Source organism: Melozone crissalis, unplaced genomic scaffold (genome assembly GCF_028551555.1).
Source record: "Melozone crissalis strain CALT ecotype California unplaced genomic scaffold, PUWL_Pcris_2 ptg000006l_1, whole genome shotgun sequence".
In the NCBI taxonomy this organism is placed as follows: Eukaryota; Metazoa; Chordata; class Aves; order Passeriformes; family Passerellidae; genus Melozone; species Melozone crissalis.
In genome coordinates this window covers 40,553,983-40,577,294 of record NW_026535784.1, presented here as the reverse complement: position 1 = coordinate 40,577,294, position 23,312 = coordinate 40,553,983, and the positions used below count along the sequence as shown (strand labels likewise).

General features: G+C 38.0%; 1 protein-coding gene across 1 annotated transcript in view; it reads left to right on the top strand.

Moving 5' to 3' along the window:
* TBCK (TBC1 domain containing kinase) overlaps positions 1-23,312 on the top strand; it is an 88,432-nt gene that overhangs the window by 52,659 nt on the left and 12,461 nt on the right. Inside the window, exons 23-24 of the mRNA XM_054293682.1 lie at positions 8,128-8,306; positions 20,791-20,966. Coding sequence (XP_054149657.1) covers positions 8,128-8,306; positions 20,791-20,966 — 355 coding nt within the window. The remainder of the gene's footprint in view (positions 1-8,127; positions 8,307-20,790; positions 20,967-23,312) is intronic.

Below are 23,312 nucleotides of genomic sequence, written 5' to 3'. Positions count from 1 at the left end.
TAGACTGTCAAACATACTAGCTAGGATTTCTAGGATTTCTAGGCATGAACTGACAGAATTCCAGCTGCTCTTATCTGTTCTTATTTGTTGCTAGATGTGGTGATTTTTTTTTTTTTTTTTTTGCTTCATTACAAAGGTGTCTTGGAAAAATATTTCCTTTTTTTCCCCATTGAAACTACAAGCATAGCAACTGATTCAGGATTAGACTCATGCTTAGAAAGCAATACTGGGTACTAGACTTCTTTTCCTTTTACAATTGCAGAGAACGTTTCTGACAGAGCAAGGTGCCTCATAGGATATCTCTTTATAATTTCATTATGCTGAATATGTTTGTTTGCTTGTACAGGTATAAATGTTCTGCTCAATAATCTTTAGTTATCTACCTATTAATTGAGGAGAATTTCTAAATGGGCTGCACAAACAATGCAGTATTAAAAATTCTTAATTGAAATGTACATTATCACCACATTTCTATATGATTGTAGATATATTTGGGGAGTGTATGTCTAGAATTGTACTAGAGATATACATTACTTAAATACAGATTGGAATGGCAGTGTAGGCTGAGAGCTAGAAAAATCTTTCTGTCAAAATAAGGACTTCAAAATGAGGTTAAGTGAGCTCTCAGTGCTCTTATACTTTGGGATAGCTGTCAATTCCCTTTGATTTACTTTCACATAATATTTCACCTAAACTTTTGCCTTTATAAAGCTGCATGAGGCATTTGAGTCTCTCTGTTGAAATTTCTTTGTTCCTAATGTCCTAAGAGTATCCTGGAGTTTAGTAGAGAACAACAGGAAGACCAAAACCAAACATGGAGAACTGGAGCAGGGTTTGTACCTAAAGGTGAGACTGTTAATTCTGCAACTTTGGAATAAATTTCAGGACTACATTGTTAATATTGAGGGGTAAAACTTGATTAGGAAGGGCAGGTATCCCAGCTGAGAAGAACTTACACTGTATGTGAGCAAAGTTGCCTGCATTCTGAAAATGCTGATAGATATCTGAGCAACCAGCAGAGATGTGCCAGGTGGCACCTCTGTCACTTCAAAAATTTAAGTGAAGACAAGCATCTGTAGGAGATAGGGGGGATAGGCTGGACACATTGCATTTGGCTTTAGAACAAGGCAAGGAGCTGGACAGTCTCCTGCTAGTTCTTCAGTCTTCATGCTAAAAAAAAACATAGCACCATTCTAAGGAAACAAATCATGTAAGCAGTCATGTAAGCTGATAAACCACAAACTTGTCTGCTGGGAATGCAACCCTGAAATGACAAACTTTTATGTCTTGGATGTACTTTAATGCTTTCATGTGTAAATTCAAATGAGGATGTTAACTTAGCTCTTTCACAGAATAAAGGAATTTTTCCCCGCGGCTTATGAGTAGGTTAATTATGCTGCAAGCTTTAAATAACTTAGAAAATGTATGCTGACAAGGTTGGGCTGCTGTTAGTTACTTGATGCTATTAATTTTCCTATGTGAAGCACTAACAGACTTGACTAGTAGTAAACACTGGAAGTTTTGGATCTCAGTAAGTTTTCTTCTGCAGTGCCAAACGGCATTTTTTTGGAAATGAAAGCAGTTTTAAGTATGGGTACATAAGCAAGATGGTTATCCTTCCTGTTTACAGTTGCTGTATTTGTGGGAAATAACATTTCAATGCTGAATAAGATGTTGCTTGCTCCAGCAGTTTGAGAGTGTTCCATGGTTCAGGATACTCATTAGGCAGATCTAAATACTCTATTTCTATTTATCTTTACCCAGAGTTTTTCCATCATTGGTATGGGAATGAACAGGTCAAATTAGAGGCTTTCATCCTTTTCTCATGGCAACAGGTACTCCTTTTCAGGATTACCTGAATTTCCATCTTATTTTAAAAGCAGAAAATTTAAGTTACTTTATGTTATTTCCTTACAAATATCCTGAAGGCTAACAGGAGAGCTAATGCAAAGGTCTTCTACTTATAGCTCTTGAGAGAATCATCAGCTTTATAAGCATTTGGCCTGGTCACAGTTTCTGAATGTAGAGTTTTTACAGGTTTATACCTGTTACACCTGGGAAATAACTGAAGTAGCTCATAGTTACCACCCAGATGGAAACCTGGAACAAGATGATCTCTATTTTTGCTTGCTGAGTCTCTGTATTTTGCATATTATTTCTGTGAAGCATAGACTTAGGATAAAGAAGGGGAGTTTCACTAGTATTTCAGCTTCTAAAACTGACTTAACGGGTATTTAGCAACTATTATAACAAAAAGAACATAGAAAAGCTGAAAAAGAGTTACTCCTTCAAAAATTGACTGTTGCCAGATGTTGTGTTGGTGGCACCACAAGTTTCTCCTCCGAGCTGATCCCTGCAGTTTTATAAACCTCTCCTTTCATGCATCTTCTGGTTACTATCTACCTGTGAATTCATGTTCATTTTTCTGCTGAGCTGCTTTATTTCCCCCTGTGTAATTTCTCAAGTTTTGCATAGCAGTGTCCCTCTGACTCTTTCCATTATATATTGGGAATTCCTGTGCTTCTGTCATTGGCTAGTGTCCTACCCTGTGATAGCACTGCTCCAGATGTCTTTAACATTTTGTTAGTTTGCAGAAATAGTTGCTGTTCAACAGCACTGGCACACCTCATAACACAGTTTTAAAAGTGCTTTCTTGTCAGAGCTTAGCTGCAGTCTTTATGTAATCTATTTCTGTCTTTCTCAATAAGACATAGCATTTAGTGATTGGCTTACAGTAAAGCTTTACTCTTTGTACAGTCACTTGGCATTCTGTGTTTCCCCTGCTTATGTCAATCCTGCCACCATCACGTTCCCATACTGGAAGGTATTCTTTAGCCAACCTTTCCAGTGAACTGCTGAATCAGAGGAATTTTTACAATCACAAGTAAGAAAAGAATCCAAGTTTGCCCTTTTTTCACCCTCCTAATGTCTAGGGAATAATTCATAGTGTTTACTGCTGCTTCTCTCTACTGCTGTCCACAAAAAAAAAAAAATGAAGTCACGCAACTATCCTGCAATGTATGACATAAATAATGTAAAATAATAGTTCTGCATTGACCTTTTCAATTATAATAACCTTCTTACAGTAATAGATACAGAGATGTTAGATAGAAATGTCACTTCTCTTCCTAGATTTGTCCCTTTAAATATGCACACTCTTCTATATGTCATCAGGAAAAAAGAGTTTATGGCCTTTGACCTTTATTTCTTCTAAGAGCAGGAATCAGGAGGTTGAACTGACTGACCTATTCAGTACCAGAGCATTCATAGCACAGAGATTTTCTGGCCTATTTATGTGGCTGTGTGCTGAAAGCTAATGTTGCCTGGCAGGGTATAATAAAGTATTTGTGATGGAGATGTCAAACCACACTCATAATTCTGGTCTATTCCCAAAATGCAGAAGCAGTTTATTTTGGCTGAGTTTCTTAACTGGTATCCTGTTACCCAAGGAAAAGGCTCTGGAATTGATTAACTGCACACAAAGACTTGGTCTGTGTAGATTTTCATTAGGAAAGAACCATTCATCTTATGTTTTTCTCCATTACTTGCGTTCACTTGCTGTGAATACCATATGCACACCCAGTTTTGCTGTAAAAATAAAACATTGTATGTGCTTTTGTCACAGGTGTATTGCATTTAAACTGATGCTTTTTTCAACATCTGTTTCAAGTGCAATCTACTTCTCTCCTGTATCTATAATAATAAACTTACATAGCTTAAAAAGCAGCTGTGTCAGGCTGAGCCCTCCTTTTCAGTTGAGGCTGTGCATAGAGGCAGGCAGCAGCTTGGTAAGAAGTTACAGTTTAGCATGAAAAAAGTAAAATTAAAAACATCTTAGGAAAAACAGTAAGTTCAGTTCAGAAAAGGAGCAAAACATTTCATAGGCTTAATGTTAGGATGGAGCCATGGCAAAACCAAGATGCTGCTGTTGGATCACTTTTCTTTCCCTTCTCAACTCCTGCCTTTATCTATTGCTGTATTATTTGCATATTTAGAAATTACAGAGACAGCCTTTTGATGCTGAGCAATTAACTGCTGCCATAGAATTGTTTCCTGTAAGGCTTGACTGCTGCTTGACTGTGAAATACTTGAGCTTATTTGAGCCAGAGCTCCTAAATACAATGTTTGAAAATTAAATTGTGACTTTGGGCCTAAGATACTTCGGTTCCAGCTTTGACTTTTTGAAATACAGGTGCTCTGCATTTTTTCAAAGTGAATTTGAAGATGTACTAAGTTTTGAAATTAAAACATATTTTTATAGTATTTTTATGATGTTTTAAGTCAGGCTTAAATTTTTTCCATGCTTCATATTTAATGATACCATGTTATTCAGCATGTTTTCATTACAGATTTTCCAATGAAATAATTTGTCTTCATAAAACCAGAAGGCACATCATTTTTAAACTACAAAATACCCTAGTGCTGGGACCTTGGAGAGCACTGAGATATTACATATGCATCTCCATGAGTGAGCATGCCCTCTTCATCCTTTCTAAATGTTACTTTCATTTGTTGCTCACACTTGGAGATTTATGCAGACCCTGCTCTCAGAAGAGTGTTCTTCTGAGTTGTTTGCAAGTGTCAAGTGCTCTGGCATTCTGCTGAGGTAGTCTCTGTTTATTTGTTCATAGTCCTGTTCAAGAATCTAGGCTCTGACTTGATATACTTATGCTTCTGACATACCAATGGTATGTTTGTAATAATATGGAAGCTCTAATGTTTTCTGGCTTGTAATGCAGTGACTTGGGAGCAGGAAGAGTACAGGCAGGATTAATTCTGTGTGAATGCAAAGTCTTGGGGAGATAACAAAAAAATGGACATTTCACCAGAGACTGACTCATTTGTCATATATTTGAAAGGGCATGGGAAGAAACTGGGATTGAAGTAGCTCAGCAGACCCTTACTTATTAGCCAAAAAGAGGAGAAAAGATCTTATCCAGCAAGGGTGCACCAGATTGAATTGCATTTTAGTTACTGACGGGAAGTGATTTCTCTTAAACTGAAATTGCAAACAAATGATGAAGAAGGGCTTGAAGGCTGCTCAAGTGTGAAGCCTGTTCATGCAATGTGACTAATAAATATTCTGTAAATATTTATACCAGTTTCATGTAGTCTTAATCTCCAATATGCTGAAAGTAATTGTTTTTTTCAAAAGAATGTGAGTAAATTCTCTGAGTGAATTCTTTCACCACCCATAGTCTTGCCTCCCTTATGCTAGATGTGCTAGATGTTGACTGTTCCCAAGCATGTGCCTATGATTTGCACATTGTTGGGGGACATTTTATTGTGGCTGTGGGGCTTTATTATTGTTACTTGTGGAAACCAGAATTGCCTTGTTGTAGTTTTTATTTTGCATAACTGAGAAGCAGATGAATTAATTGACAGCCTGTGAATTTATTTTAGGCTTTTAACTGACAGCCTGTGAATTTGTTTTAGGCTTTAGATGGCTTCCCCCACAAACCATTGAAAGTTCTCTCTTGTTCCATGGAGTTTCATTTTCTGCCGTGCCCACTGTCCTCCTGAAATGCTGCTTAGAAGAAATAAAAAACCAAGCATTCCAAAATCACAGAACACCAGTCTCCTACATTTTTCACTTACACCCTGATGTGTGGGAACTGGTTATGTTTTTTACAAACACGCACACAGTTGGAAGGGATCACAAGGATCATTGAGTCCATCTCCTGGCCCTGCACAGGATACCCCAAAAGTCACACCATGTGCCTGAGAGCATTGTTCAAATGCTGCTTGAACTCTATCAACTTTGGTGCTGTGACCACTCCCCTGGGAAGCCTGTTCCAGTGGCCAAGACTTTTTTCCAGTTCTCTGAAATGGATTTCTTTTGAAATTACAAAGCTTGTTTCTAGGAAAAATATTTTGACCTGTTTCAGTGTTTAACACTGTCAGTCTCAATTTCTCCTTTGAGCTTTTTTATAGCTTTACTGCAAACAGTGTTCCTATTCCACCCCCCAGTTCTGTTTTCAATTTCAGATATATGTTGGCTATTATACCCTCTCACTGCCAAATGCTTCTCATGCTATTAATTATTGTTGTTCCAATTTTTTTTTTACTAGCTCAATTCTGCATTCATATCATTTAGTATAGAAGTACTACTAATGTTTCCCTAGCTAAGAATCTCAGGAAATGGGTCTTATAACTCAATTCCAGCAGTCTCTTTAAAAAACAAAAAACCCCAAACAAAACCAAAACAAAAAAAGAAACCATGGTCCCACTATGAATGTACTACAGTCTTGAACTTAAATTCTCAACTTTTTATAAATAAAATGAGTTTTCAGAAATGTGGAAAAAAGTGCAACTGTAATGATGGTGCTTTGGGGTGTTTTCTGAGCTTGAGGAAAAATAACCAGTGGAAGGCATCTCCTCTCTTTACCTGAATTAAGAGATTGTGTAAAATTCTCCAGTTGTGTGTATTTTCCTTGGGAATGATGCTGAATAACAGCCTTCTATTATAGTATAAGTGAAATGAGAAATTGTTAGCCACTGTTGAGACATCATGTAGTCCATTTATCTGTGACACTTGGGATATTATCCCAAGCAGCTAGGGAACCTGATATTGTCAGGGAAAATTGTGATTTACTTTCACACATCCACAAAGAGGTTTTTAGAGCTAGAATTAAAATTGGGTAAGCCACAGCTCTACTCTCAGACTTCTCAGAATTTTAGAAGCAAGTTAGCACATTAGCATCCTGTCATCAATGGAATTAAAGCATCTGCTGCAGATTGTATCCTACCTGAACACGGAAAGCTTTTTGAATGGAAAAGTAATAGATCACATCTTCCAGATTTTAAACAGTCAATAATCTCATCCAACTAGATTATTCTGCCCCAGGCTTCAAGTTCAGCTTCTTCTGCTCACCACCCTGCTAATGACTGAGATTTCTGGAGTAGCTCCCAGATTGATGGCAAGGCATCAAATCCGCTGATGGCAATGAGTGATTGATGGCAGTGCATCAAATCTGTTTGAGATCTACAGATAAAGCCTGGCTTCAATGCCTCAGTTTTCTTCATAGAAGCTGATGCTTTAATCTAAATTTTGACTGTTGTAATGAATCATACAAGATCTTGGTACAGACACAAAAAGTGCTGATATCCCTGCTGTTTGTCTGTCACACTAGACCAGTTTTGTCATGAAATGCAAGCTAGGATAATTTTTGCTCTTCATGAGACCACATACAGGAGGTGCAAAACTAGTCCTTTTATAGTGGTAAAAAAGTAAATGTCTTTTATATTACATCTCGTTAGAAGATATATACAAGCGGGATGCTTAATGTTGCAAAAAATGTATTTCCAACAGGTTTGCTTTTTTTCCTTTTACATACCTATTTCAGTGTAGCTTCCTACTTTTTAATTGACCACATCTTATTTTAGGATGCTTCTCTTTTGATAGGTGTCAGTTTTCCTTTCAAGTTGTGTAACAATATTGTCACAATGGCACTCCACTCTTTCAGCTGGGATGTTTCACTGGGAATGTCTGGTTGGATTTGGGACTGTATTATTTGTTTGTTTAAAAAAATTCTCTAAAATCTCTAAAACAATCCATTATGTTTTCAGTCAAGCTCAAATTAATGTTGAAAACCCCTGTTTTCCAGCAAATAGATAGCGTGTAGCTTTGTCAAAATGTCAGTCTGTACAAACTTCAGTAGATGAAAGCTTTCAATCTGGCTGTTAGTAGGATTTAACTGACAAATGAGACACTCAGTTGATCCAAAAATCCTGATGTCTGTACACTGTATGAAGTCTACTTTTGATGAACGGCACAAATTTGCATTGAATAGTCAGTAGTTTGACTTGTAAAGACTTTACAATGCGTTACAACGACTAGGTTTCAATTATTGTCCTGACTTTGCATTGGTTAAGTTCTGATACACTTCCCTTAAACAGTTCGTATTCATTCTTAAAATGTCTTTGCTAGTTTTTAATAAAAAAACTTGGAGTGTTTTCTTTTTGAGCAGGAAAATGCTTTTGAAATCCGCATTTGCTTTGAGCAAGGGACAGAGAGACAAAGGTGTAGATGGGCGTATATATATTTAGCAATGTCGTAGTTTGGTTACTTGGCTTGACTGATGTTTTGCTCTTGAATTTCTTGCTTTTCCTTGCAATCCCTTGCAGAGATTGACATTGAGCGTTGCGTTCGCGAGTCGATCAACCTGTTCCGCTGGACTCCCAAGAGCGCCACGTTCCGGCAGTTCGCGCAGCCCGCGCGCCCGCCCGCCGACGGCAGCGGCACCAGGAGCTCTGCCCTGGCCTGCCTCTCTGCAGACTACCAGGAGGCTCCTCGCACTGACCTCGTAAGCAGCATGGCAGCGGGAGTGGGGAGCATTGCTCACGTTATTCAGATTGCCCGTTTCTCCTGCCTAACCAACTCCTGCTCCTTCAGTTCTCTTACAGCAACCCACCCATGTCCACAGCTCACCTGCAGAGATACCAGCAGGCTTTATCATAGGAGAAAAGCAGTAAAAAGAGTGCTGTGCCTGTGAGATTAGGTAATTGTAAAGTGATGCAGGCAGCTCTGGCTGCTTTTTCCATCTTGGCATGTTAGGTGAAGGATATGCCGCAAGTTACTCTGAGAGTTTAGTTGGTGAGTTATGCCTGGTTTTATCTTGGCAAAGAGTAACTAGTAGCTAAGAGAATATCTGCATTAAATAGATGCCCAGTTTAGCAAAATGATTTTTCTCCTCTCTAGTAGAATTTAATGGCTGTTTCTCTTGACAGTTGCATTATCTGAATACTGGTAGTTGGAAATTATTCCTTTCCTTCCTCTTATCAGTATACATCTAGCTAGTCTCTTAAAAATTAAATTTTATTTTGCTGGGTTTTTTTCTCCTTCCACATTCTCCAACAATCCTTTCATTCATGAGCATTCCAATAATCTGGGAAATATATATAGACCTGCTATGCCTATTTAGTGAATCACATTAGGTGTTAGTCTTTCCATTTGTTTTTCCTAACTACTAGGAAAGTAAAAATTATTGTTGTCATTCAAGTAAATCTTTACTTTTTAGTCCTTAAACTGGAGCTTGATATTCAGTAATTTTCTTAGTTTTTACGTCAGTTTTTATTTTATTTCTGTTGTAATTTCTGGAAGCCTTAGCTAAAAATCCAGGATGGCAAGTGCAGACATGCAAATGAAGAACAAAAGGAAACTTGAAAGATCTTACAGGATTTAAGAAACAATAGGTAGATCTAGAAAGGCAATGGGAAATGAAAATTAAATTCCAGGGGAATACTCGTGTTGTCATCCAGGTTTGGAGCCAAGGGCTGCACTTTCAGAGAGTAATTCAGATAGAACTTCCTAAGGTCATCTGGTACAAATTCCTGCAGAAAATGTGTCCAACACTGAATTCAGGTGGGGTTGCCCGGGGCTTTGATCTCTCAGGTCAAAGTAACTTCCAAGGAAAGTATTCAGTCTCTCTTGGCAGAGATCTGATCAGATGTCTGACAGTGCTACCAGTGAAAATGACTTTGTGTATGTGCTAGTTTTTCTGAATGTTATGGCAAAAGAGTGAAAAAAACAAGTCTTCTGATTTTTAAGTATTTTCTTGTGCCTTTATGTGTAAAAGCAAGAGTCAAAGCATTTGGATATAGCAAAGAGGGAGAAGGGAGAAAGCAGCCCTGGTCTACTGAAATGAGTAGTAAAAAGATTTGTATTTGTAACAGAGAGAAAAATCCTTATTTCAAATTAAGCAAGTTTCTTTCAGTATTCTCCCATTTTCTGAGAAATGTTTTGGGTGGTTTTTCCTGATAGTGTTTTTGTTTTCATACCAGAATTTGTATTTGTTTATAAAGCCAGTAATTAGGATCATCCATCCCACAAGTTCCAAGAAATTAAGCAAATGTTTTTGGTATGTTAAAGAGTAGATAAATAAATATGAGAACTTCTATTGACTTCTCTTTAATTTCTAGTTCTGTCTGTCCAGCAGCAAAGACCTCTTCATTTACTGCAGTGCAGCTGAAGGTTTAACATCTTTTGAAGCACAAGTATATTGGATCTTTTGATTACTGCTGTATTTTGGTTTTTTAGCTCATCATATGAAAGAGAGCTGTACAGATTCAGAGATCTGTACAGAAATATGCAAGCAAAGAGGAAAGTAATCTCTTGGACACAAGAAAGACTATTCATATCTTAAATTATAGTCTGTAAATGTATTGTTTGCTCTCATGTGCTGTATTTTTGTGTGTCAGATTTTGAGACAGATAGATGCAAGTCAAGTATGTTATGATGCAGTCAGGAGCCATAGATCAGACTTGGAAAGTCCTGTGTAACATGAGTCCATAATGAGCTACCTCTCACTCGTGACTGTACTTTTGGATGTCTTCATAAAATAACTCTTCTCAGGGATTAGAGCAATATTGATAAAAACGAAATTGAAATTATTGGTGAAATACACTGTTTACACACAAAGGTGGTATGGTTTGTTTTTGTTAGGGTTTTTTTTCAACCTTAATCCTGGAATTATCTTGTTCTTCAAGCATGTCCTCTACTGGTGTTTGCTGCCATGGGGAAACTTTTTATCTACTTGAAAAGGGTGAAATCTGAGTTCAGTCTTTAGTACACACAGTATGCTTTAATGGATTTTCTGAAACAGCATCCTGTCCTTGCTCTGCAGTGTAGCTCTTACAAAAATAACTTTTCTGTTTCCTTACCTATTTAGTTGGTGATTCTTTGGACAAGGACTTTACACTAAATTTCTATCTCCAGTTTTATATTTGTGGGTCACCTTTGTATTTGAAAGTGGGTAGGGCACAAAAAATTCTTTGTGAAGAAAGTTGTGGGCTTGCTTCGGAAGGTAATTTATAACTTCTCGAAACATTAAATGTTTAGTGTTTTTAGTTGTAAACACCAGCTGTCTCTTACCTCTCTATTTGTATTTTATATCTATGCTGCTTCAGTTTGTTTCTTAAGTGCTTTTTATTGGCAACTCAAATATTTGTGTGTATCTGCATGTTACTGTGCTTTTGTTAATAATAGCAGGAGAAGTATTTCCCCTCTGGGTGTGCATTTTTCTCCCTAAATCAGCAGTCAGTAAAACAAAACTGCTTTTTATCACTAGCATTGCTTAGTTTTTATTTTAGTGACATCTATTTGCAATTTGGTAAATAGGCTTGGGTGCTCTCTTTTTTCCTCCTGGACTTGTGTGTTCCTTAATCTTTTACTCTTTCAGCCAGTAAGCATATTTCTACTGAGATAAAATCTCAAGGAGGAAATAGTTTCAGAGAGAATGAATGTGCATCTTAAGTGGGGTTGCATTGTTTATTTTGAGAAAGATAAAACATCAAAAATAACAACAGAAAAAAACCCTTTAAATTCTGAATTTATATTTAATACTGAATTTACATTACAATCTACTCAATTTTGTGTCTGTAACTTTTCTTTACCAGTACATGGTTGATGTTTTTTTCTTCTTACTCTTCCTGAAACTTCCTTTCATACCCTGTAAATTCCTGAAGTATTTTTCCTGAATGTGCAGGGGTCACAGAGACAAATAACACTGTAATATAAAAATTTTCTGCTGTATCTGTGTCTCCATTATTATAGATATGGTAGACATACACTCTCTCTAACTACTTCCATAATTCTAAATAAAAAGGAGAAGAAAGGAGGAAATGTTGCAACTTCTCTATCAGTATCTGCTCATCTGTGTCAGGTGAACTCACAGAAATCCAGAATCTGACACAATTCCAGCTTTGCCTTCTTCTTCTACTCCTGATTCTCTTTGCAAGGGTGGGAGTGCCTCAGAGATGTTGAGGAATGAAAGCATTGAAGTGGAGAAATGATGATGATTATTGATCTTTGCAGTGATTTAAATGCCAGCAGTTTGTTTTTTGTTTTTGTTGTAGTAGAAATACCTAAGCAGCATCATGACTTAATGACTTGATCAAACAACACAAATATGAAAAGCATGTTTTTATCATAAAGACTATGAGCATATTTTCCTGAGGATAACCTTTCTTTGCCAATAATTAAGGATAGCTTGTGTGACAGACTTCCAACAGATGGAAACTCAGGCCTATGTGTCATACAACAGCACTCAATTGCTTCTGAGTTCCTGTCTGCACCTAGGAAGTATTTGTCCATAAAAAATATATTGGCTAGGTTTATATTAAATAATTAAATAACTGGTGTGTAAATCCATTTACTCTTCAGAAAGAAGCATGGTCAGTAGTGGATACCAACACTTCTGCTTCAGTGTACAAGCTAAGAAATATCTATGTGATGCTTATGCTGTTCATAACGGCTGTTACTTATATTCTGCCTAAAGGGTCTTCTGATTGCCTTGACCCATTTCAGGTTTCTTTTGTCCTCTGTTTTTGTGTGGATCTTGGTTTTGTTTTCCTCTTCCATTGTTCTTAGACTTAACAGAAAGCTCTTACTCAAATTTGTCTTTAGTTCAAATTGTGTGAAGCATTACCTGATCAGGATCTCAGTTAATGCTTCTAATTTATTTCACATTTGCCTTTGATGCTTCTGCTCTTCTGGTTGTTGCTGCCAGCAGCTTGAGTGAGAAGCTGGGGTTATTTGTCATTTTTTAGAAGAGTTGGTTAAAATGCACTTTAATGTCACTCTCCTTTGAGTGAATAAATGAATCACTGTTTAATTAGGCATAAACCCATCACATTCTGGCAAATACTTTAGCAATTGTTGCAAACTTCAAAATGTTCTCTGTTTATTGGTTAGCTTTTCAAGGTTTTTTTGATACTCATAGGCCAGGCAGATAGCTACCAGGAAGTGGGGAAACCTCTGCTTCCAGAACTTTGATTCTGCACATTAAATTATTTAAAGGAAGCCTTATTTAGCACCTTGTCTATTCTGACTCTTTTTGAAAATCTGTATTTATTTTCTATAGTTTTAGCTTTTTCTCATAGAAAATGAGGCATTAAATTACCAGAGTGAATAAAATACCAAATATAAGGCTCAGGAAACAATCTATGTTAAATGTTAATTCAGACATTTCTAATGAATGTTGTGGGTGTTTATTTTAAGTTGTAATACAAATTTCAGTTATTTAAGATGAATGTGAACTCATTGAAACAAATTTACTGCTTAGTTGAGGCAGAATTAAAGGAATATGTTTGTAATGATCTAGATAGTATTTATATGAGACTATAATAGTTTGTGAGACACTCACTCTAGATCATACTTAAGGATTCTGTTTGTTTTGCACAGACTTGGTTTTAGGGTCTCCCTGGGATGTGTTCTTCTGCTTTGAACGTAAATGGGGCAGTTGGAGCAGCCAGAGCACTCTCTGCTGCAGCTTTAGGCTCAGGTTCTGGGATCACTGATTGTCCACTAGTCCTTCCTCATAAGCTTTTGTGATTATACCCACTTTGAAGTTGAAAGCTGGGCACATTTGACCTTTTAGACCTCCCACAATTGGGATTCCATGACTGATTAACAAATGTGCAGAGGGGAAAAGGGTAAATTTACCAGTAAAATTAATTTTTTTTTTTAATCTAGCTGGTTCTTTCTCTCTGCATCTTGTAGGAATGTTCTTTTTAATTTTTTTCTAAATTTGGGAATTGTTTTAAAATCGGATTCTAGGAGACTATTAGGAAATAATTACACATCTCCGTGGTTTAGTAATTTTTCAGGCTCTAGTGGTTCTGATTTGAAATCTGGCTGGCTGACTGAAGACACAGTAGTTATTTTGTTTGTTTTCATGTATTTTACAACTGACTCTGTTTACTTTTGAGAGGGAGTGCTATAGTGGAAATAAGTTATTTTGGCAACCAAAGCCAAACTCAAGTTTCCTGAGTGACAGTTTTATTTCATACCTTGTTAAACAACCCATATTTTATTTTTAAAAAAATAGTGACCTGCATCTAAAAAAGGGAAAATGAAAGAGCAGTGCAGTGTTTATGTAAATTTACTTAAGAAGAGAAGTAACAGTGAGAATAACCCACTAAATGTGTTAAAATATGCTGTAGGAACAGCACAGATCTAAATGGCTTAATGCTTCATTCAGCTTCTGAAAAGCACAATTAGATACTGCAGTGAGGAATTATCCTCTTGGTGTTACATTTTTTATTTGTGTGCTTGTAGCACTAGAAGCAATGGAGTTTGGGGGAAATCTTTGAAGTCAAGTTTTGGAGGAGAAGTAGACTGAAGGATCTTAATGGTTTGTCTCCCACACAGACATGCCCAGGTACACAGCTATAGCTCCCTCCTGCCACTCACAGCAACTCTAATTCCAGCCTGCAGCAACTCCTGTGTGTGCCATGCACTGCTGCTGTGAAAGTTAGGTCTTAGATGTGTAACTGTGCTATTAACACAAATTTCATCATGTGGGGAAGAGATGTATTATGTCAGCCTAAGGTGCCTTTTCCCTCTACTCCTCAGTCTTGTGTCCTACGCTATTTGTTTTCTCAACACACATCTCTATAGGAGTCTGCCTTAAGCTAGTCTTGAATTTAGGATTCTTCACATTCCTTCCTTAGTGCACCTCAGGCCAGGCTAGGTGCTGTATGTTTTCTCAGTTGAGTCAGGATGCAGTGGCATCATGATCTAACTTTATTAGGAAGTGCAGTTGGGGGATAGAAAAGACTTTCTGGATGCAGCTCTCTTGCCTGTGGGATGGTGTCAATACCATCTTAATCTACTAGTAAAAGTGTTACAGCTCTGTGCATATATTTACTCTTCTGATGTTATTAGAGTGGAAAATCTGATTATCAAATCAAATTTGATTTGATAGCATAACTAGTGTGACAGCACAACTAGATGAAGGAATCCATGCTGCTTGTGAAGTTGAGCCTAAACCCAAAGTTTAGTCATAGAGCCCATCCTGCAAATGTGAATGAATGCATTTTAGGCTTATGGGAACAAATGTTTCTGTTGATGATGATTTTTAATATAGCTCAAAAAAGTTTGGGCCCAGGTCTCTAAAATGGATGGAATGGTGCAGAAATCCAAGATTTATGTGGAAAGCACATACAGCTTACAGGATAACTGTCTGGCTGATCATACTGTCAAATTTTTTGTCAATTACTCGAATTCAGTATTCTTCTTAATAGTCACCAGTTAAAGGACAGCCTGAACAGGATGTTTTGTCAGGCTTCACTGTGGTAAATGACTGAAAATGTCCTAGAGCTGCTTTTGGTAATGCCAGTTCAGAAAATAGGAATGTGAATAAACAGCAAACACAAATGAAAGAAGGTAGATTGTCTAAATCCAGGGTCTTTGACCAAGTGAGATACATGATCACATTATGAAGGAAACTCCTCTAGCAGTTGCAGTTTGCATTGAGATGTGTTATTAAACCCTGGTTGTTGTTGGTATGTTTTTTTAAAGAGGTCAGGGGAATCACTGACTGTTTCCTAAAGATACTGTTAATATTTTTTCTCAAATCCAAGGAATACAGTTTCTTGTCAAGGACAGAGCATCTATCAAGTGGGAAAAAAAGAGGCACTGATAGAAAGCATTCAAGGCTAGCAAGATCATTCTTGCTCCTGCTTTTACTTCAAGTTTTATTACACATTAAGTATCCTGTGAGTATTTTCAGGCATAGCTGGATTATGTCTCAGCTTTGTCTTTTGAAATGGTTCCATGCAGTGGTGAGCAGCTTTTACCTTTCTTATCATAGCAGGGACAATAACGGAGTTTGCAGCATGTCTGCCCTGCTGCATGCAGGGGAATATTGTGTCTTTCAGCCCTGCTGATTCAGTTTATTCACTCAGTTATGGTATTCCATTGAGATGACCTTTCCTTGTGTTTCCTTAGTAATGAGCTGGTCTGGCAAGCAGAGCTCACTTCCATTTTTTGTAGACTGCCTACGAAGTTGCGTGCAGACCTTTGGAGGATGTTTCTGACTGACAGCTGGCTGGAAGTTGCTGTTTGTACTTCCCAAGGTGTGAGTTCTGAAGTAGGGAGCTTTGTGGGGGACTCAGGATGGTGGAGGGGGTGGAAGAGCACAGCTTGCAAAATGAAAATGGAGCAAACTTAAATAGGAAGTGGAGGGAGGAAGTGAGGGAGCATAGGGAAAGTGTCTTGACTAGGGAATATGGGAAGCAGAATACGATGGCTACAGAGGACTGAATCTAAGTGTAAGAATCAGTTTGCTAGAGAGATTGTGTAGAGAACACTGACACTCAAGTGTTGAAAAATTGTGGAAGAGTTCTTAAAATCTGGGATTTTGGCTATTCCTCCTTTATAAACAGTCACAATTGAACATCAAAAAACACTGAAGCCTTTTTGTATGACCCTTTGCTAGTAATTGTAATAAAAATGGTGGAGAGGGCAAGTGGAGAGCTTAAACCATTATCTTATAAGCTTTTCTAAATTGTTTTCATAGTCTTATTTCTGTGTACATTCATACACTGCTTTGAGAAATATGTTTGAAAAATATGGAATGACATTTTCATGAAACGTGTTCCTTCATGAGGGACCTTGATAGTTTGAATATTTTCCTTGAACTCCAGATTTTAATTATTCTGACTTCCAGGCTGAACTTCCTAGTATATTAAATAAACTGCACTAAGTCTTGTCAGCTTCAAAGACAAAGGGGAGAAATCCTGCATTTACTCAGATAAAGCTGAGTATTCTATCCATTTCCATGGATAGAAAGTTCCTTTATCGTTTCTGTGTTTATCTGATGGAACTGTAAAATTCAGGTTCAGCAGAACTAAAGATCCTTGGCTATTTTCTCAAAAAAATGTGTATATCTTCATTTAATAGCCATGATGAAATGCCTGTAAGAGATTACAGACTAATGGGAAAAGAGATAGGAGCTGTGATTGTACCAGCCTCGTGTTCTGGAGTGCTTTAATCTTTCTGAAACTTGGCTTCCAAATTACTTCATATTAAGAGCTGTAAATGCATATGGATTAGCAATTCCCAGGCCTATTTGAAAATTAATGGGGTGAGAAGAGTACTTTGAAAATAAAGAATGTAGGGTGTTTTGTCAGAGAAACTTCTGGGCAACAAGACGACTTCAGACTTCAGCTTAGGTACTCTTTCTGCTGTTGCTATGCTGCTGACTTAAACAGTCTTCCCTGACAAACAGTTGCTTATAGCTGAAGAATCTAAAGCAAGATTCATGCTTGTAGTTAGAATATGCTAGAATAAGTTTCTCTTTGCAGGAAAACAGATAAAAGCACTTAAGTAGTAAGCTCAGTATACTAGCACAGAGCATACATGGATCCTAGTACACTTGTGCATACATGGATGTCTGAAAATGTGGGTGTCTTTCTGATAATTTTTATGACAGCAAGTGTATGAGTATGCTCTGCATATGAGCAGTTCTCAATTTCAGTATTTTTGTCAGTATACACAATTGCTGAAAGACAAGTTTGTAACTAGACCTTTGACTACCTTCTGGCACTGTGCTTAAAGTAGAGCTTTTGCCTTTTTTAAGAAAGACTGTGAGTTTTTTTAGAAAGTATGTACCATGTCTGCCTTGGAAAAGTAAATATCACAGCAGGAAAATAGTTGAAAGGAAGAAACAAGCATTTTATATATGTGATAAGCTTTTAAGGGTTTTTTAAGCTTTTCCCTGTGGTTTTCCTGGCTTTTTTTTTCTTTCTCTTTGTCCTATCTGTACTCCCTATAGAGTATCACTAGCATGGGAATTTTAAGTTGTGATAATCATTGTGCTTCATTGTTTAAAACAAAACAGAACAAAAAATTACAGATGATACCTTCAACAAGATATTTGCAAGTAGCTGTCCTAAAATGTGCCTACTTGCCACTTAATGTAGCTGAAACCAAAATCTCTTTTTTATTCTACACCCTGTTCACAACTTGTTGGGTATTTGTAAACAATTACTAAGAGGCTATCAGTGCCATAAACTTTTTCTGAGTGCAGCTAACCTAATTTAAAGGATTTGGTTTACAGTGAACCCTCTTCCTTCCTTCACCTGCTTTTACTTCTGGCTCTTCACAGCTGCAAAGCAATGCCTGTAGTGACATAGTACAGCCTAAACAGGGAATTGAAGCAAATAGTCCTGACAAATGTGAAGGCTCCTGTCTAAAATATCAGCCTATACCTTACACATCTCCATGCTGAGGTAAAGAGAGTAGGCACTGAGGTGATATACAACAGCTGGAACACTGCTGTGTAGAGTAGGAAAGGTGTTAAAGGTTCAGAAGAATCTGCAAGATTTGTGTGTTCAGTGGATGTGATGGCCTGAAGAGCTGTGTCAACTCAAGTCCAGTTTCTGTAGTAGCTTCTTACAATTTCAAAGTATCTGTGGCAGGATGGTGGTTATGAAGACAAGGTGTGAGGATGGGGTAGAAGGATTGACAGCTTGATGTTGACCATGTTTAGTTGCAGTTCATTGGAAAATTCCTGTGAGAAAATGCCTGAGATGAAATATAGTTGTTACCAGATACAGCAGATGTAGTAATATTTTTAGTAATTAGCAAAATTATCTTATAAGCACATGCATATATTTCACTTTGCAATTTGAAGGAAATAAATTAGTCTGATAAAAAAGTTGTTAAAGAAAGAATTGCTGAATCAATGCTATTTCCAGCAAGTCTGTTGAGGAGCTTCAGTTTTATTCAAAGTCTATATCTAGATGTTGTATCACTGAATCTACCAGTAAGGCAAGAGATGGACATGGTAGGTCAAAGCAAAGATGGTTCTAAAATTCATAGCTGAATGTGTTTCTCCTTAATTACAATCCAGTTAAAGGGGAAAAAATGCTTTTCCTGGTTATTAAAACCTTTCAGCAGGACAGATAGTGTGTACCTGTAAAACACTTTGTATGGCTTTATACTGTTAGATAAAGAGAAAATTGTTTTATATCAGATTAGGTGAATTTTGGTTGGCTTGTTTTCTGCTGTAGACTTTTAAGGTTCCATTCTTTCCTGAGGCATTCATCCCATCAACTGAATAGACAAGAGGTAAGTAGGAAGTGGTTTTGTAATTAGAGTCCAACATAATGTAAGTATTTCTCCAGAAGACTTAATTTGGGTCATCTCAGCCAGTTTCAGTGACTTCATTATCCAACTGTTTATTGTTACTCGTAATCATGTGAGCCTGCTTCAAGGGCTGAACTCTTTGCAGCAGACTTGCTTGCTTTCCCTCCTTGGTGTTGCTCCTCAAACCTGCTCCTGAGGCAGAAGCTGTTGTCTGAGGATAGCAATGTCTGCCAGTTTGCCATCGGGCAGATGAAGCTGTGTCAGCCAAGTGTGTATTTATGTAATCAGTATTTTTTTACATTACTGCCTTGTCTGCTGTGAATCCCCTAAACATGGGACTGCTGAATTCCTTTGGCAAGTCTGAAGTTTGTGAGAAGATCTTGAGCTTTTTTCTTCCTCCTCCCATTTAATGTAATTCATTTCCTTGAACTCCTGGGAAAATTCAGCTGTTCAGGTGGGAGGTGGCTTTAGGCAGCTACTGGGAGTTGACTGTGCCCTGTCACATTGATTTTTTATGGAAACAGATCTCCCTTGAGTATTGACTATTCTGTTGAAACAAATAATACATTATCCAGAAATTGTGTCTTTTTCTGATTATAAAGCATCTTGACTCTATTTTTCTGAACTTGGAAGGAGAGTGTTGAGACTGGAAATTTGTAACTGCTTCTGTTTCAAGTATTATTATATACAATGGGAAAGGCAGTTGGGTGAGGGAAATATTCCCTGAAGTAGAATTGCTGATTTTGTTTGTCATTTTGAAGGCTTTTGGATAACTTGCTTTACAGCAGAGATATTTCTAAGTGCTGGACTGTTTTAAGAAGCCTTTTCTGGGACATAAGTTTAAAAAAAATCTATGTCTCCCTGTTTTGTCTAGCATATTCTCTAAATTTGGAATAGTCCTCAGATTAGTTCAGGAACTGGTATGTTTAAAAACCAAAAAAAATCTAGGGTTACCTACAGTCATTGGACTAATAACAATTAGTAATACCTTCAATTTTCTTCACAGGGCTACCCCTGTTCTCTTGAATGATGGACTATAAGCAAATAATGTATTGGTGTATTACTGCAATCTGCAACAAGATAACAGAAGTGGAATATTTTTTAGAAGCAGAAAAATTGTTACTGAGATATTCTTTAAGAATGTGGAGTGTAAAAATTCTAATACTCCTGAATATTTCTGGGATAATCCACAATGAATGTTCTCTTATGAAAAATAATTTCAGATATTATCATGCAGTTGCTTGAGCACTACCAGGAGTGTGGTGTGTCTTGTGTCATAATCTGTCACATCCCCCAAAATATTTTTTTAAATTTAATATATAACTCTCCTTTCTCACAAGACTAAGGACATTTTTTTTGGGATTATTTTAAAAATACCATATTTCTAGGTATAAGGTAAATCTTATATTTCTGGTGTCCTGGTTTGTGCTTGGTCTTTGGGCTGGGGTAATAACTGCTGTTTAGCTAGCTCTGTATCTCCCAGAGATATCCCTGCAGTTTTTGTGGCAAGCTGCCATCTTTTCTGCTCCAATCATGGGACCTTTCAGTTTCCCTTTTCAGGGAGTGTTTTCTAGCCAGTTTACTTAATTTCTGATGTTAAGAAATGTTCTGTGGATGTTGCGAGCCCTTCAGCCACAGTGAATAATTCATTAACAAATCACAAACTGAGATGTTTTGCACAGATTGTTAAACAATTTTTCTATTTTAACAACTTCTAACAGAGCTATAGTTGTCAGATAGGCATTTGGCACTGCTCTGGAGCTTTTCTGTATGGATAGTTAAACTCTAGATCAGAGTTTAAAGAAAAATATCTATTTCCATCTAACTAGGTTGTTACACTTGGAGTTTGTCAAATAAGCAAGTTTTTTAAAAAAGCCATATCTCTAATTCTTTTATTTTTTTTTCTTTTAAAGTCTAGAGACTCCATCAAGTTGGATGACCTGAAGGCAGAAGTGTCCCCACGGATTTCAGCAGAAGATCTGATAGACTTGTGTGAGCTGACAGGACCCAGCCATTCCAAAACACCTGTAAAGAAAACAAAGCCCAGCAAGCCAAAGCTGCTGGTGGTAGACATCCGTAACAGCGAGGAGTATCCTTCAGATCCGAGTGCCAGCCTTGCTGAACCCTGCCTGTGCCTATTGCTGAACCCTGCCTGTGCCTATTGCTGAACCCTGCCTGTGCCCATTGCTGAACCCTGCCTGTGCTCATTGCTGAACCCTGCCTGTGCCTCTTGTGAACCCTGCCTGTGCTCATTGCTGAACCCTGCCTGTGCCTATTGCTGAACCCTGCCTGTGCCCATTGCTGAACCCTGCCTGTGCTCATTGCTGAACCCTGCGTGTGCCTATTGCTGAACCCTGCGTGTGCCTATTGCTGAACCCTGCCTGTGCCCATTGCTGAACCCTGCCTGTGCCTATTGCTGAATCCTGCCTGTGCCCATTGCTGAACCCTGCCTGTGCCTATTGCTGAACCCTGCGTGTGCCTATTGCTGAACCCTGCCTGTGCCTATTGCTGAACCCTGCCTGTGCCTCTTGTGAATCCTGCCTGTGCCTATTGCTGAACCCTGCGTGTGCCCATTGCTGAACCCTGCCTGTGCCTATTGCTGAACCCTGCCTGTGCCTCTTGCTGAACCCTGCCTGTGCCTCTTGCTGAACCCTGCCTGTGTCCATTGCTGATTCCTGCCTGTGTCCATTGCTGATTCCTGCCTGTGCCCATTGCTGAACCCTGCCTGTGCCCATTGCTGAATCCTGCCTGTGCCTATTGCTGAACCCTGCGTGTGCCTATTTCTGAATCCTGCGTGTGCCTATTGCTGAATCCTGCCTGTGCCAATTGCTTCCTCTCTGTCTGCAGGCTGGTGTGTTAGAGTGGTACATGATGGAGAGAGAGGGATCTGGTACAGCTGGAGTGGAAGTGCTGAAGGCCAGGGGGTTTCAGCATGGAGAGGCCTGGTTTGCAGAGCAGAGGACAAATCAATTTTTCCCTTCCCACTGTAAACTGTGGGCTTAGTGAAATCACTTTGTACCAGTAGCACAAGTGCTTTAATGCTACCTTTTTCTTTAGAAGAGGTTTTTTCAGCGGACCTTCCCCATTTAATATGACCAATATTATGGAAAGGTGTGAGGCTTTCCAATTAAATGGAAGTGAGATAGAGAAAAGTTGATAGCTGATGTGCTTTGCCAGTCCCTGAGTGGAAAATTTGTTCCTTTTGAGTGCCTTCTAGCTTTGTCAGGTAATGCAACCGTGTAGCCATCCTAAGTCCTCTAATACTGATAATCAGCAAAGAGTTAAAGGTGTTTTGGAGCTGTGTTTTTACCAGGGTCACTACCCTGTCTACACCTTTCATGTGTTCCTTTTCAAGTATAGTTCTTTGCATAAGGAGTATTTTTTTAATTCTTTGGGTTTGTTTTTTTCCTGAAATGGTGTAGTTGCAGGACTGGGATTGTTTGCATTTTGGGAGGGGTAATCCTTCTTAAAGATGTTTTGGTATGTTTGAAGTTTGTAGTAGACTGAATTGTGCTGCCCTTTATATAATAGGTGGACTGATATCCTAACACCCATCTGGTATTAACAGGTAGGAAGTGCCACTAAAAAGGCAGCCTGGTAGGTAGTAAAATTGCCCTTGAGTGTACTGGTTACTATATCATTTGCAGAAGAAAATATCTGGTATGCAGGATATTATCAAATTGTCAGCAGTTATGAATATACATGGGAAACCATAAGAATATTGCATTCAGTGTCCTGTTCATTCTCACAATAAGGAAACCGGCTTTGTGTTTGTCACAAAATTTCAACCAATTAAGATAGGATCAGACTGTATGTTTCTGTGGTGTGTGTTTTAAATATGATAGACCGCTGTGATGTGATTCAAAAATATGATCATTTTGTATATTTTGGTTTTAATCTTTTTCCCCATGCATGTCTGTCATGCTAAACTTTACTTTCACTTTGTTTTCTTAGTGCTTTGAGAAAAGCATGAGAGGACTTCCAACAAGTATCAAACATGCTTCATGTTTCATAATATGACCCACATGAAAGCTGAGAGATTGTTTTGTAACGAATCTCATCTTGCAAGGCCAAGACCTACCAGCACTGTTTCAGTTGGCCAGCAATACTTCTAAGGCTTATTTCATTAAGCATGTTAGCAGATACATTGGCAGCCTTCCATTCCTGTTTTGAAAGTTATAGCTGCATATTTATGGTCTCTCAGTCTGTACCACAAAATCCTGGCCTTTTTGTTAATTGTCTTAGCAATTAGAACTTTTTTAAAGACTAGGTCATGTTTCTCTAGGGATACTCAGTGGCTTAAGTAACTAAATTTGTCCGAAGATATTTTCTGTCTAAATGATGATAATTTCAGAACCTAATCAATAGCATTGGGAGTTATGTGATTATAAATGGGGTTGGGGAAATGGGATTGGCACAGAGGAGTGAAGGAGGG